This window comes from Papaver somniferum, chromosome 4 (genome assembly GCF_003573695.1).
Source record: "Papaver somniferum cultivar HN1 chromosome 4, ASM357369v1, whole genome shotgun sequence".
Classification (NCBI taxonomy): Eukaryota; Viridiplantae; Streptophyta; class Magnoliopsida; order Ranunculales; family Papaveraceae; genus Papaver; species Papaver somniferum.
In genome coordinates, this window is record NC_039361.1 from 141,346,390 (window position 1) to 141,361,575 (window position 15,186).

The 15,186-nt window shown below is 41.2% G+C and overlaps 1 protein-coding gene across 1 annotated transcript; it reads right to left on the minus strand.

Annotated features, from left to right (window-relative positions):
* Positions 1 to 11,008: 11,008 nt before the first annotated feature.
* On the minus strand, positions 11,009 to 12,726 carry LOC113271394 (transcription factor TCP20-like). Its single transcript, XM_026521246.1, has 2 exons — positions 11,393 to 12,726; positions 11,009 to 11,295 (listed from the first exon to the last, which is right to left on the minus strand). The coding sequence occupies exon 1, from the start codon at positions 12,623 to 12,625 to the stop codon at positions 11,570 to 11,572; it is 1,056 nt and encodes a 351-aa protein (XP_026377031.1). The 5' UTR covers positions 12,626 to 12,726; the 3' UTR covers positions 11,009 to 11,295; positions 11,393 to 11,569.
* Between the last annotated feature and the right edge of the window lie 2,460 nt (positions 12,727 to 15,186).

A 15,186-nucleotide genomic window follows, 5' to 3' on the forward strand; every position in this document is an offset into this window, starting at 1 on the left:
GTGCTTGGTCCTGAATGGTTTTCTTTTGATCAATGGGATGATCAGAAAATCATTATTTCACTTGGCCAACTTTCTGCGGGTCTTCCTATTCCCCTTTATGACCCCCAAATTCCTCTCTTTTATGGGCTTCTATCTGATGCGAGGTTCTCGCGTGGTGCATTCCAACTGAGCGGTGACTGCATTAGAATAATGGTTGAATACTCTCGTCGTGCGGCCAGATTGGAATCCTCTTACCCCAAGTACGCGAAACCTTTCAGTAAGGAAGAATTTACAGTGGAGAACTTCTTCACCCATTATGATGTTGTTATCGTAAAAAATAATCAATACCGCTGGGGAATCCATTGAAGAGAAAAGATGGTATCACAGACGACAAGAGGATCATGCGAGATGTTGATTTCTACAATTCAACTAACGACTCTGTGCGCCATTCAAAGGATACTCATTGGGTTGATTACCCTATCGTTTTAGAAGGTACTTACATTGCCGGTAAGGGTGCTGATGGGTCTATTCTTCCTCTTCCTGAGAAACTTACTACTTATAAACCCTAGGAGTTTAGATGGCCAGAGGAAAAAGATGTGGTATGCTTCCTTTAACTCTATTTGTTTGTTTACCTTTAACTTTAGTCTTTTGCTTCTCTTATTGTTTCCTTTGATTTCAGATTGCGAAGCAGAAAATGAAGGCCAATAGAAATGTTTATCAGGCGTCACGTTCGCGCGATAATCAAGTAAGAAATATATATTGTTGCCTCTGTTTCTTATCTCTCATTGTGTGCGTAGGTGGGAACTGGAGACGCTGATGATTCCAACGATGATTCTTCTATTTCTTTGGGTGGTGATGTGCATCTGAAGGGTAAAGGCAAGGATAAAAGGACCATCTCCAAGAATCCTAAGAAGCGAAAGTTGTTTCCTCATGATCCTCTCAACACTTCCTCATATGATGACGCGTTGCTTCCCCCTGAGAACTCTGCTTCCTCATCTTCAGTGGGCGATTTGTCTAGCATCTTTTCTGATACAGTGTGCAGTGTTGACAATGCTTCACTGGATCGTGCGTGTGAAGCGGTGGTAAAGATATGTGACGCCCCTTGTTTGAGTCATGACTCTCTTCATGGCGTTGCCTCTGACTTAACTCTAAGCTTCCAATTTGCATTTGGATCTTTGGTTAGTTTCCTTCTTGCGCTTCAATCTACATTGTGAGTTTGCGTCTTTTACTGATTTTTTCGCTTACTCTTTGTTAATGCAGAATGCACGTATATCTCATGATGTCACTTCATACCTTCAAAGGAAACTTCGTTCTCTTGAGGATGAAAATCTTAAACTTGAATCTGAGGTCTACACTTATAAAAACGATGTTACTAGGCTTCGTGAGATAAATAATCAATTGATTGGTACGTAGCTCTTCGTTGCTCCCACTTTTATATTGATGCGTCATTTTCGCCTCCTTTTAATTGCTTGCCTCTGTAGAGATCTACAACTTACTGATGAGGTCGTTCATTATCCGGTCGAGGATGAGATTCTTCTAGAGCACCTTAACTCCTCTTTAAATAACATTGTTGATGTTGACATAGAAGCTCTTAATCCTGTGGAACTGAAGTCAAAATATGAAATTCTTAAAATTGAGCATAGGATTATGTTATCTGTTAGTAATAGCTTTAGGTGTCGTTTGTGAAGTCAAAGAAAGGATTAAAGTTTTGGAGGCGAGGAATAACGCTCTTATATTCGAGAAGGATAATGTCGTTCTTAAGGGTGCGAAAGATTTAAAGGAATTTCATGAGGTTAATCTTCAAGTTCAAGTGGAAATAGATTTAGCTATAAGCGAAAAAATCGCACTGATCGAGCGAGAGAACATGATTCGCTCTTGACTACTTATAGAAAATGACGTTGAGTTCGATTGGGCTGCTAGAGTTATTGATAATGCTAGGAATAATTTAGCTACAAATGTTAGCTTAGAGTCTGATCATGCTGAACTGGTTAAATCTATTATTAGAGAAAAAAAAGGTTGTTTATGACTCTTCTTTTAATTTTTCTCCCTTTATACTTTGAATTATTTTCTTGTGCGTCGCTAATACTCTTGTCTTTCTTTACATAGTCCGAAGAGAAACATCTCAAGGAGATTGAGGAATTGAGAACACAACTTTCCTCTAGGGATTCTAAATACCGCAGGCTCAAGAAGAAATTGTTGGTTACCGTCTCTAACTTGAACAACGACGCGCTTCGTCTGCGAAATTCGGAAGTCAAAAAGTATGAAGGACGGATTTGCACTGATCATAATATCTCTCTTCCTGATTTTGGTTTCACTGAAGCTCCTACTAACGAAGAAAATTCTGAAACTTCTGACAGCGAAGCGGAATTTGAAGAATATGAAGAAACTGAAGATGAAGATGGTATAGATTCTGAAGTTGAGGAAGAAAAAGGCGAAGATGATATGGGTGGGAAATAGCCGCTCTTTCTAGGGATCTTTGTCATTTTCTTTTCTCTTTTTATTTGTAAAATCTTCATCCACTCCTTGTACTATATTCTCTTCTCTCTTTTGTGCACTGGTTGTTCTCGAGCCTTTTAGACTTGGATGTATTGTTGTTTTTCTTCAATGTATAATCTTTCTCTTCCTTTATTCTTTCTATCTTAATCCTGCAATTTTTCATTAGTCGAAAGCAAAGCGTTTCTCTAGTGATGATAGTATATATACGTATGCGTTGTTAATTACATATAACATGTGCGTTGTTAATTACATATAACATGTTAATTACATATAACATGTGCGTTGTTAATTACATATAACATGTGCGTTGATAATAATGTATAACATATGCGTGAGCTTATCATATGGTGGCGGGTAACACTTCTTTATATGTTTGCATTCCCATTCTTGCCTCTATTAGCTGCCACAAGATGATTGGGTTGTGCGTATGTTATTTAGTACCATATACATGTAAGTCTATCTTATAACATGTGCGTAAGTCTACCATATATGTAGTCGCATACATCTTTCATGCAGCAAAATTATTTAGTATCATACCTGAATGACTTCTCTTTTATTTTACCTGATGACTGTGTTTTTTTTTCTGCCTCAGCCATGTCTTATATCGTTATTGTCGCACATATACGTCATCTTACTTCTTATTTTACATATGGGCGTCAATTTTTGAACTCCTTTCTTCCGACTCTCTTCCTACAAAATAATATTACTTTCGATTTTGTTTTTCTCGTGAGGTCTTATTGAGCCTCCCTAATTAGAGGTCTTATTTTGCCTAAAGGTGTGTATTTGTTCTTGTACGGCGAAATCGCAAGAGGTCTTTACATTTTCATGTAATGACCCATTGATTTAACCTTATCATCTCTTGTATTATTGCCTCTGCGGGATATATTGACGCGCAAATACGACAGGCCTATGCTCTCCTTTGAGTCATAGCCCCATGATATTTACGTCTTTTGACACAATTCATCTCCCTAATGGAGGGTGTCGTCCTTATATTCCCCCTGACTGCCCCTTCAAGGAAGCTTACCCTATCGGGTTAGGGTGGGCTCTTCCCATCCAGTGATGCAACAATCAGTTGTGTTCGCGGCCTCTTATCCCTCTGCCGATATAGCTTATGGTTACGATACCGCACCCTATTTGGGGTTTCTTGAGGATCGAGTTCATCATAGTCAGGACTTGCCAAGAACGTCCATGTACGCTCCAGACGCCCCAGGAACTCTTGACTCAACCGTGTACCTCGGCGCCCTGATCGAGTTTCTGTACTCCTTAGGAGAAAACTTCTTACCTTAGTCTTTCGACTAAGGCGCTCTGCTAGATGGGCCTTTATTTCACCCCAAATATCCATGACTCAGGCTCCAGGGTCGGTGTAGCTTTTACCTGAGTCATGCTAACTAGGTTTTCCACAATTATGACGTGTGTTAGGTCTTATTATTGCCTCTTGTTGTTATGCGAACTAGGGTGCACTCCACAATTGGATGCCTAGCCTCCCTAGTTAGAGGTTTTACTTCTGATGCCTTCTATTAAGGTCTTATTTTTGCATTTTTCTTGAAAAATATATATGGAAGAAGAATTTTTCATTTTTATTGATATTCTTGATTAATGCAACTCTGATGTCTTCTTTCTTCATCATAACTACTTGTCTTAAAACCCTACTATTTTTCTTCATAATTACTACTTCTTTTCGGCAGAACAACTCAAAAGATAAAGAAGTATTGTTAATTTCTTCATGCTCGTTCCTTCAGTAGGTTCGCATGAGAATTGTTTTCTTCAGATGTGTGATGACCGCCGCATGGACTATACTTCTTCAAATATATTTGGTTCCAAATCTGGCCAAATTGTGCTTCTTCATTATTTTCCATCAACTCATACATTCCATTTCCAATAGATTTCTTAATAATGTATGGTCCATCACATGCGTCCTTCATTTTACCTTTCCCATTTTTCTGGAAGGGCGATCCTTGTATCCACACCATCTCTCCTTCCTAGAATTCATTCTTATTGACGCACTTGTTGCACTCATTTTCTTGTGCGGAGGTTGTCGCCTCGGCAGAAGCCTTGATTATTTCTCTTCCCTTGTTCACAACATCAACCATTAATTTTTCACTTCGCTTGCCTTCTTGTATCTCCTTTTTACAGTCTCTTCGCTCACTCGCGCATTCTTCACTGTCGGGCTGTTTTCGCCTCTTAAACGAACTCAAATCCTAAATATTCCCGCGAAAGGAGATAGGAGATTCTTTTATGATCATAATGGAGGGGCGGGCCGTCAAAATTCGAGTTCATACGATATTTCTACAAAGATTTTATTAAGGGGCACTAATTAGGGTTTCAGCATGCCAAACCCTAATTTAGACAAAGTTGCCATCATTCCACGGAACTGAAGCCGGTCGTCATCGTTCCACGGAACTGAAGCCAGTTTCCATCCTTCCACGGAACTGAAGCCAACTACCATCATTCCACCAAACTGAAGCCAGTCATCATCCTTCCACGGAACTCAAGCTAGCTCCACTTCAAAGCCAGTCCAAGATGGCGCACGGCCAAGCCAAGCCGATCCAGCAAGCCGACGCCAACGTCTCCACGCCCAAGCCGAGTTAGCCCCCATCCAAGATGGTGCCAACAGCGCCGCGGCAAAGCCGATGCCAACAGTCTCCGTCCCAGCCAGCAACCATCTCTACCACTCCACGGCTTAGCCAGCAGCACCATGAGCCATTCCATAGCCATCTAGAGCACCGTCTTAAGGACCAAATTGCAATGCTTCCTCTGTCGACCAGTAGATGAAGACGCAGCACTGACGCCAACATCCCATGGCCAAGCCGAATTTGCGCAAAGTCGCCAATGCAAGAGTCGCGGATTCTCTTTTCCTCCTGAAAAAGGGTTAGCCAGATCCTCCAGACCATCTCTTCGTGATTCGCCGTTTCGATTTTATCCTCGTCTGTCACCATCTCATGCTTACCTCGCAACAATGTCATTGTTCCGAGCTAAGCAGGGGACTTAATGTTGATGGTGGTTTTTATCTTAGGTTCAAAATCGTAAAACCTTAGTCTGACATGATGTAACTCCGTAAGGAAACGAATCCGTGAATACCAATATCCCCACTAGCACATTTATTGAGCCGTTCAATATATCTACGTGAAATTTACCTAGACTCGCGGATGCGGCAACTGTCCCATATACGCTATAAATTTCGGCACCTTGCCAATGCAAGACTCATAGGGTACCTTTATATATATATATACATACTATGTTCTGCGGCAGAACCCTTAATATTGGCTGGCATCATCTCCGCTCATGCCAGCCGCACGTGCCAAAGGCATGCCAATCATGCCATCCACGCCACCGTGCCAAAGGCTTGCCATCCACGCCACCGTGCCAAAGGTATGCCAGCCACGCCACCGTGCCAAAGGCACACCACCCACGCCACCGTGCCAAAGGCATGCCAACCACGCCAGCCACGCCACCGTGCCAAAGGCATGCCAACCACGCCAGCCACGCCACCGTGCCAAAGGCATGCCAACCATGCCAGCTACGCCACCGTGCTAAAGGAATGCCAACCACGCCAGCGGCTCCATCCAAGCTGCACCATGCCAGCGGCTCCAAGCCGCACCACGCCAATGGCTCCATTCCAAACCGCACAATGCCAGCGGCTCCAAGCCAAGCCAACAACTCCACACGATGCTTGCGGCTCCATTTCACGCCAAAGCCATGTCGTCCATGCCGATGGATTCCAAATGGAAGGTATCCACGATCAACGGCTACCCTTCCTCCCGAGATGCAGATCTCAGCCGTACAAGCTTGCCACCAAACCAAACGACTTGTGGCAACCTCTTGGCTACGATGCCAATTCTTTGGTCACGGCGCCAAACCCTAATTTGGCCACGCCAAAGCCATGTCGTCCATGCCACCATGCCGCTGGTTTCCAAGCAGAAGGTAGCCACGATCAACGGCTACCCTTCCTCCCGAGATGCAGATCTCAGCCGCACAAGCTTGCCAGCAAACCAAACGACTTGTGGCAACCTTTTGGCTACGGATCCAATTCTTTGGTCATTGTGCCAAACCCTAATTTGGCCACGCCAAAGCCATGCCGTCCATGCCACCATGCCGCTGGCTGCCAAACGGAAGGTAGCCATGATCAACGGCTACCCTTCCTCCCGAGATGCAGATCTCAGCTGCACAAGCTTGCCACCAAACCAAACGACTTGTGGCAACCTCTTGGCTACGATGCCAATTCTTTGGTCACGTTGCCAAACCCTAATTTGGACACGACAAAGCCATGTCGGCCGTGCTACCATGCCGCTGGCTTCCAAACGGAAGGTAGCCACGATCAACGGCTACCCTTCCTCCTGAGATGCAGATCTCAGCCGTACAAGTTCGCCACCGTGCCACCAAACCCTAATTTGGATACGCTGCCAATTCTTGGCCACGACACGCTCTTGGCTACGATGCAAATTCTTTGGTCACGGCACCAAACCCTAATTGGCCACGCCAAGAGCATGCGCAAGCCATACCGCGACCACTCCGCTGGCTTCCGACAGACGGTAGCCATGATCAACGGCTACCTTTCCTCTTGAGATGCAAATCTCGGTCTTCGAAGGTCGCCACTGAATCGGCAAACCTCTCAATCTTAACTTGCCATACGCTATCAAGTAACACGCTACACGTTTTCTATGAAAATACTCGAGACATCAAAACATGTCACAAACTGGGGGATGCTCATCAGGGTATTGGTATGGCGGTTCATAACGTGAGGCGTGCAATACGCCCGTTACAAGAAAGTGTTATAAAGGTGAGGCGGTTAGTAATGGCAAGAAATAAGTGGTGAAACGTATCCTCATTATGGAAACATCAATTCCAGGCGTTACCCGTTACCACTTTCTTCCACCACTCAATCGCTTCCACTTCTTACGAAGCCAGGGTACGTTTTATTACGACTTGTATAAATAGGTCTCACTTATTTCCACCAAACAACACCTTTTGGTCAGGAGAATACAACACTCAGAAATCACCTGTTAGCTTTCCACATTACTAGTGTTTCACCTCTGATACGAGTCGTAATACAACCACTCTTCCAGAATCAACTATTCTGGCTTCAACACTCTCTTCGCTTCCCTTCCTAAGACCAACACTTCTCCTTCACTTTGTGACCGAAGCAAGTCTGGAACGGCCATTTCTTGGTTTAGGCCGGATTTGTACAGATTGATCTCTCGAATCAAAGTACTCCCGTGCAGTACATTGTTTAGGGTTTACACTCGTTTCTCACCCACACACGAAATTACTGAAATCAGCAGAAACTATTTTCACCCTCAAACACTTGGATATGTCATACACGTTCGTATTCGCTTACTATTAATGGAGTTACTTCGCATATTAAATGATTGTACGGTATTTTGTATCCACAGAACGTGCAGGTGGTGGAGTGGAACAGTAGCCTAGAGGAAACACATGAAGTTTATTTTGTACATCGTATAAGTAATTAAGGTCGCCCTAAACAAGAACACACCTCATTTTATTTTATTTTGATTGGCTATTGTAGTAGCACAACTCAAAGCCCGCGCCGTTACGACACGCGTTATATCCTAATATATGTATATATACAAACATACTGAATTACTCAATACATTTGTGAGTGAAGAGGTTTATGCACTCATTATTTTCAAATGGTTTTTGCTCCTTTGCAGAACGACAACACATTAAATACAGGATTTTACGATTTTACCCTTGAACTAAAAACCCCCATCAACACTTTCAATAAAGATTCTAATTAATTAATTAATCAACAGTATCTAAGTAACTTAACCTCCCATTAGACACCCTTATCACCCCTTAGATACCCCGAAAGTTTTACATATGCCCTAGATTACGGTTAGATTACGGTTCTTGGGGTGGGGTATGCGAAAATGCAGGGTCTTCAACTTAAAGAAGTATCATTTCCTCGCTTTATTATTTCCTATCTCAGCAACACCCATTTTGTGCACTCTTTAAAATGTTGCATCCCGACATGTCTTCAAGTCTTGTTTACAATGATGAAATCTCCAAACGTATCACAAATCTGTAGAATGATAAAATAATGATTTTGTGAATATTTGGTTTTGCTTTTTTCTTTTCAACAAAAGCATTGACAAATTCGTGAGTTGGGAATATCTTTTTAATAATGAATATACAACCAAGTCAAAGGGAGAATGTTGTTGTGAACCAAAGTGGAAAATATACCAACTTTGAAGCAAACTTCACGTTCTAAACCCAAAGTGTAAAACAACACAAGAAATGAAATACACGAAAAGGTGTCGACAACATTAGGAGTGTATCTTTAGATTTAAGATGAGTGGTCTTGAATATTTTGAAGGGCATCCATCCCTTTGAAAGCGTGAAATTTGACGATACCGAAAACGTATTGAAGCCTCTTCACTGTCATCAATATGTTCGATTGGGGATCACCCCCTTGAGAGACCTGGGTTTTACGATCTCATACAAGGTTTGCTCAGTATTACTAACAGAAAGATCTTGTAGTTTTATTTGCTGATAACATCACAGTTTGTGGAGAGTTATGTTCTCTCCGAGAATACTCGGGACTAAGATCAATGTTACATTCGAAGCATTCGAATTCATAACGCAATATAAACATTTGATAAGAGAAATAGATGTTACATCTGCTTGTTTAGAAGCGAGTGGCGACAACCAAAATGTAGTACCTACAGAGGAGTCTGGATACTCGTAGCATCACTGGATTGAGGGTGGATAGATTCTGAAACTCAAAAGTCACAAGATAAAAGCTGTGGGTTCTAAATATGTTTGTAGGTGCCCAAGATAATCAGTGTATGCAGTTTGTCCCACAGAGAAGGGTTTAGATACAGAACCAGTTGTGTTGGGTGAAGAAATAAATCTACGGAGATAAAAATAAACACTGCAGAACTGCAGATCTGAAGAGAATATGTGACAATCTGGAGGTTTTCAGATTAGTATCGAGCCTGACAGCTTTGTATCCATGTGAGGTTCAACTAACTATATTCACATCTGACATTATGAGTCATCAAAAACTGAATAGTGACCAACTAGAGTATGCAAGAGTAGGAAAAAAAAATAGAGAAGGTAAGGACTTAACTGCAGACGACTAAAAGGCATCATTGTCTAAGCAAAAAAAGAAACTAAGACAAGATGTTAGAGCTCATCTGCCATAGTTCATTGATTCCATAATGTTAAACGTCATGTACAACTACCTAAAATTCGAAGCTGTTCTACCCCCAAAAATCCTATTTTTCTTAATATCCTATGATTTTGTGCTTACCGAAACAATCAGTTCTATAAACATAAAGGCATACTTGCATACGCGAGTATGCTTCCTAAACCACTAGATTATTTCTCAAACTACAACTGCAATTCATTTTGCAGCAGCAATAACTACGAAAGAATTACTGGAAGGGTGGTTAAGAAGATTCCAAACATCTACTACAGGAGCCACTACAAATGATCCCCTTGTTACAAATCACCTGGGAACTCTATTTTTGTTGAGTGTATAAGCTGGCCTTAAATATCTCTAAGATAATGCATTCTCATACAAACTACCTCTAAACTGAAGTTGTAATTTATGCCAGACTTGGGGAAGTGGCATGCTAGAGCTTTACTAATCGTAAAGACAAATAATTCATGCTCCAAATAAGAGGAAAAGAAACATACTACACACAAGAGGATCAAGGCACTGAAGCTACAGCTGGTCAAGAACACAAGAGATAAAATTCATGAGAAATTCAAAAGTGAAAATGAAAATGAATCAGGTGAGAACTGAGGTGACATTATAACTGTTGGAAATCAAGCAGTTGCATTGTGCCATAGTAGGAACAACACAACAGTTGGAAATCAAGAACAACATAAGATTAGTAAAGGTAAGCGAAGTAGGAGAGGCAAACTCGCAAAATGGGAAGTAATAAGCCTCTTTTGAGGGAATCTAACGATCCTGAATTTATTGAGATAATTAGACAAGCCATATCACTTTTAGCACGACTGAGTCAACACTCAACAGATATTTTGATTTACGAGTTGAACTTCCTTTCCAGACACAATTCTTTCCAACAAAATAGGTTGCCATTCTTACTAAGAGTTTTAAGCAAGATTTAAAGTTCATACTTTACTTTAGACTGACTAAGGGAACAAAACTGGTTGAAAGAATACAAATACTCGGGCACTTCTCCATAAAATGATAAAGATTTACTAGAGCTTAGGTACATATTTATGTAGAGAAAGGAAAACTTCGAATTTTACAAGCAACCCAAACATAGTCTTGAAAGAGATATAAACCACAAAGCAGAATAGATGAACTCACCGTAACAAACCAAATTTCTATACGGATGAATTACAAACATCTATGTCATGGATCTGTTAAAGTTTCTGTTGAGCTATATTACCACTGGCCAAACTTGTGTATAAGAAGGTTTCTGAATTTGTTAAAACAATAGACCTACATTTTAGAATCATATTTCAAGAGAGTAGAATCATATTTCAAGAGAGTATAACCTAAAGAGAAGCACCTATAAACTCACAAATACAGAAGGAACAAAACAAACTAGCAGCTTATATACAACACTAAGCGAAAACAGCGACGAGATTTGATCAGTAATAACCTCACTAGAAGAATATATATATCTATATATATATAGATGGTACTTTGCTACATAAAAGAGAACCACATAAGTTTATGTTCCACAAGCAACCCCATCTTCACCAAAAGCATTTAGTCCTAAAACAACAACAACACAAGATACGGCTTACACTATTACGACATGCCTCAAACACCCCAAGGTCCAACCCCAAGCAATTCACTTCTCTGCACAGTTCCATCTACACATTTCAAGAATCCATATCAACCATGAATGACAAATTCACCACTCTTTGAAATATTATAAATTTTCCATCAATTATAACCAAAAAAATGTACCTGTTCTCGAAGACTTTGGATGAAGCTGTGGAGAGAAACAAGGGATATACAGACCCAGTACTCAAAAACCAGTCCTTATGGACTCAAGTTCCATAGAAGACTAGAAATTTGCATATTTTTTCTTCAGCCCACTATGGAAAGTAACTATCTTTTTTTTTTCTCTGTCCCTCACTCACCTTAATGTCTTGATCCTTGAGAATCATCCTTGGTAGGAGGCTGCTGTTGCTGCTGCTGTTGTTGCTGCTGCTGCTGCTGTTGTTGATGATGTTGTTCTTGTTGATGATGCAATGAACTAGTACCAGTTCTAGATTGAGCCATTTGTTGATAAAACTGATTCAAAGCTTGAGGATTCAAAACCCCAATATGCCCATCTTGAGAAAGACCGAGTTCCAATCCTGGAAGTTGTTGGTTTCCACCACCACCACCACCAGCACCCAAAATTGAACTAAAACTCATTGGTCCCATATTAGAACCAGGTAATTCGAATCCATGAAACCCAATTCTAGGCAAAAAATTAGAACTTTCATTACCCAAATTGGATGTGGACGGTCCTCCTCCTCCTCCAGCAGAAGGCGGCGATACAAATCCTCCAGGACCACCACCAGCTGAAAATTGACTCATAGATGGCCATAATCCATGGGATCTACCCAAATTACTGCCTCCCAACAAAGCCCAATTAGTCCTCCCAGCATTCCCACCACTCAATTCATCAAGCTTTTGATGTAAACCAGCTGTTGCAGAAGTCCCTTGTGCAGAGACAGAAGCACCAGCAGCAGCTAAAGCAGAAGCTGGTATGGTACCAGTCCCGGTGGCAGCAATAATCGATGGCTCTGCTTGTGTTAATAACCATTGAATAGTTTCACCATCTGATTTATGACCTAATTCTCTTGTTAATTGAAAGATTCTTGCTGCACATAAAGCTGGCATCCTTATTCTTCTCCCTCTTCCATCAACTTTCGTATGTCTATCTTTATTTGAACTCCTCTTTGGTGCTAACTGCTTCTTAGTGTTATTAGTACTCCCCCCATTGTCATCTTTTTCAGCAACAACTATTTGAAAGTCTTTGATTTCTGCTGGTTTATTGTTGTTGTTTGTATTGTTATGATTATGCTCTCCTCCTCCACCACCACCACCACCGCCACTGCTGACCATGTTGTTATTCGATGGAGGTAGACCCAAGAACTTTGGTGTTTCTTGATGATGATGTTGTTTTGAAGAAGGTTTAGGATCCATATGAGGGACGGGGTGGGTTTGAATGAAGTTGAAAAGACCTAGACTTTTTTCATAGGTTTCACTGTTTATGGTAAGAAGGGAGAATAAAATGTCTAGGAAGTAATTGTTTAAAAGACAAAAACACTGAAAATGAACTTAATTAATATGCTAGTACTAGACAAGTTTGCCTTAATTTTTCTTCTGGTTGTTCCTAAACAGTAAGAAGATTTCATTAAGAAATGTATAATCATGTTACTTTTTTCCTTTGTAATAAAGGTTTTTAACTGTTTCTACCTTCTTTTGAATCTTTTCTTTACTCTTCTGTTTCCTACTTAGGGCTGCACATGGGCGGGTATGGGCGGGTATAAGCTAAAACCAACCTCGCACCCACAGACTGCGGGTTTTTTTTTTCATAACCAACCCCGCACCCATAAACAGCGGGCGGGTTTTGTTACCCGCCCGCTACGGGTTGGGCGGGTATGGGTTTAAACGGGTTTAAACCCGCTTTATATTCAAGTATTTAGAGTAACTTCTATTCTCCTTGATTAAGTGAGAAAAAAAAACCAAAACCCCAAAATATTCATATCTAGGAAGTTCACAGATGAAGATTAAGTGTTGAATCTGTTGATTTTTCGATTGTTGTCGATTTCTGGTGAAGATTTCTGGTAATTGTCGTTCGTAGGTGAAGAAGAAGAACTAAGGAGGAAGAAGAGAAGAGGCCGAACAGAGAGAAGAGTGTAGAAAGTGAATGAGGGTTATCAGTTATCCTATCTACTAGTATTAGGGTTTCATAATGGACGAATAGGATTAGTTTTATCTAATGATATATAATCTGCGGGTTTTTTGGACGGGTATGGGCGGGTATTAGCTTAAACCAACCTCGCACCCACAGACAGCGGGTTTTTTTTTTCATAACCAACCCCGCACCCACAACGGGCGGGTATGGATTAAAAACCCACGGATTTAGCGGGTACGGGTGGGTTTGGGTATCGTGGGCGGGTCTTGTGCAGCCCTATTCCTACTACTGTTAGGGTTTCCTTTTATCTTTGTCAGTCTCTTTCTCATTTTTTTCTCTTTGGCGTCTGCTCTTTTTGATTCTTACCATGACATCGGTCCTCTTTTATCTTTTAACCTATTTTTTTCTTTTTTCTTTTAACCTATTTTTTTCACTAATGTCATTTTTATTTATTTTTACAATCCCTCGGAGCATTCTACTGACCACAACAGTGGGTATCAAAAACAAAATGATACATTCACGGAAGATGAAGTACCGAGGGTGCACCGTGAAAAAGTGTGTGAGGGGTGATGGGGGCCAATCATTCCCGACCCCTATCCCAATGCAGAGAGGAGATATTTCTGACCATCCGATCCCCTTTCGGTGCGCACTTCGGTTCTAAGTTTCGGTGGATGTTTCAAGATTCTATCAAAAATCAATAATGCTACGTTCACCGGGGCATGAATCCCGTGAATGTCACCGCAAGACACAACAAAATGAGGGACTCACATTGGGACCCATAGTCCACCTCCCTCCAAGCTCTAGTGGGTCCCAGGGGCTGTGAGACGCGGTGATTCTCACGGTGCCCAGCCCCGATATGTGTAGCATCACTCATCAAAAAATCCATGTGCAGGTCTTATTTGGAGTGTTTGACCCCCTAGATAGCTTCTCCGGTGCTTGGGGTCAAGATCAACCTTTGTGGAGGTCTTATTAACACTTCTTTTAGCGCGTCATTACTTAAAATAACCTGGCCAAATTGGGGTATATCCAGATTAATTGTGGTATACCCGATTTTAAGTGGATTCTTTTTAGGGCTAAGGAGGAGTCCTAATGGGTGAAGTTACGAAACTACCCTTACCTTTAATTCTTATTACCCTAAATCAGTTTTCATTTTTTCATTAAATCTTCTTCTTCTCCTCCACCTCTACCTTACCGGCCTCTTCATCCCCCACCATTGAAAACTCGTCGATTAATTTGTCGTATTCGTCGATTCGAAAATTCTGATTAATCTTCAAACATGGAGCCACCACAGCCGAGGGCTAATCGTGTGAAAGGAGCAAATAGAAAACGCAATGAATATAACCCTGGATTTGAAAAATTAGTTCAACAAAAAGAGAAGAAAAAAGCAGTTGAAGAAGAAGAAATCAACGCCGCTGAAAAAGGAGAAATGACGCGATTGAGAAAGTAAGAGCCTACTTAAACTCACTCCAGTACTTCGGTTTCATGTTTGCATGTCAAATTAGGTCAGAAAAATCGAATTTGTGAATGTGCAGTTATTTAGCCGGCAAGGTGTTTGTTCCACGACCCTTCCGTCTTTTCATATTTAGGGTTAGTCGGCAAGCTCTTAGGTTGAATATCTTGCCGGCTGTTTAGTATCTGTAACTGCTTTTTACAGGGTCGGCAAGGTATTCAACCTTAATAACTTGACGGCGATATATGTTTTTTTCTAGTCGGTGGGTTATAATTTTTTACCCTGCCGGCGGTGTGTTTTGAAAATAATTTGTGTCCCCTGATGCTCAAGTCATAAAATCGGAATGGTATTTGAATACCACCCTGCCGGCTGTATTTTAGCCGGAATTGTTTGGAT

What these genes read in the sequence shown, in the direction of transcription:
- LOC113271394 (XM_026521246.1), bottom strand. Translation starts at nt 12,625, where the DNA reads ATGGATCCTAAACCTTCTTCAAAACAACATCATCATCAAGAAACACCA.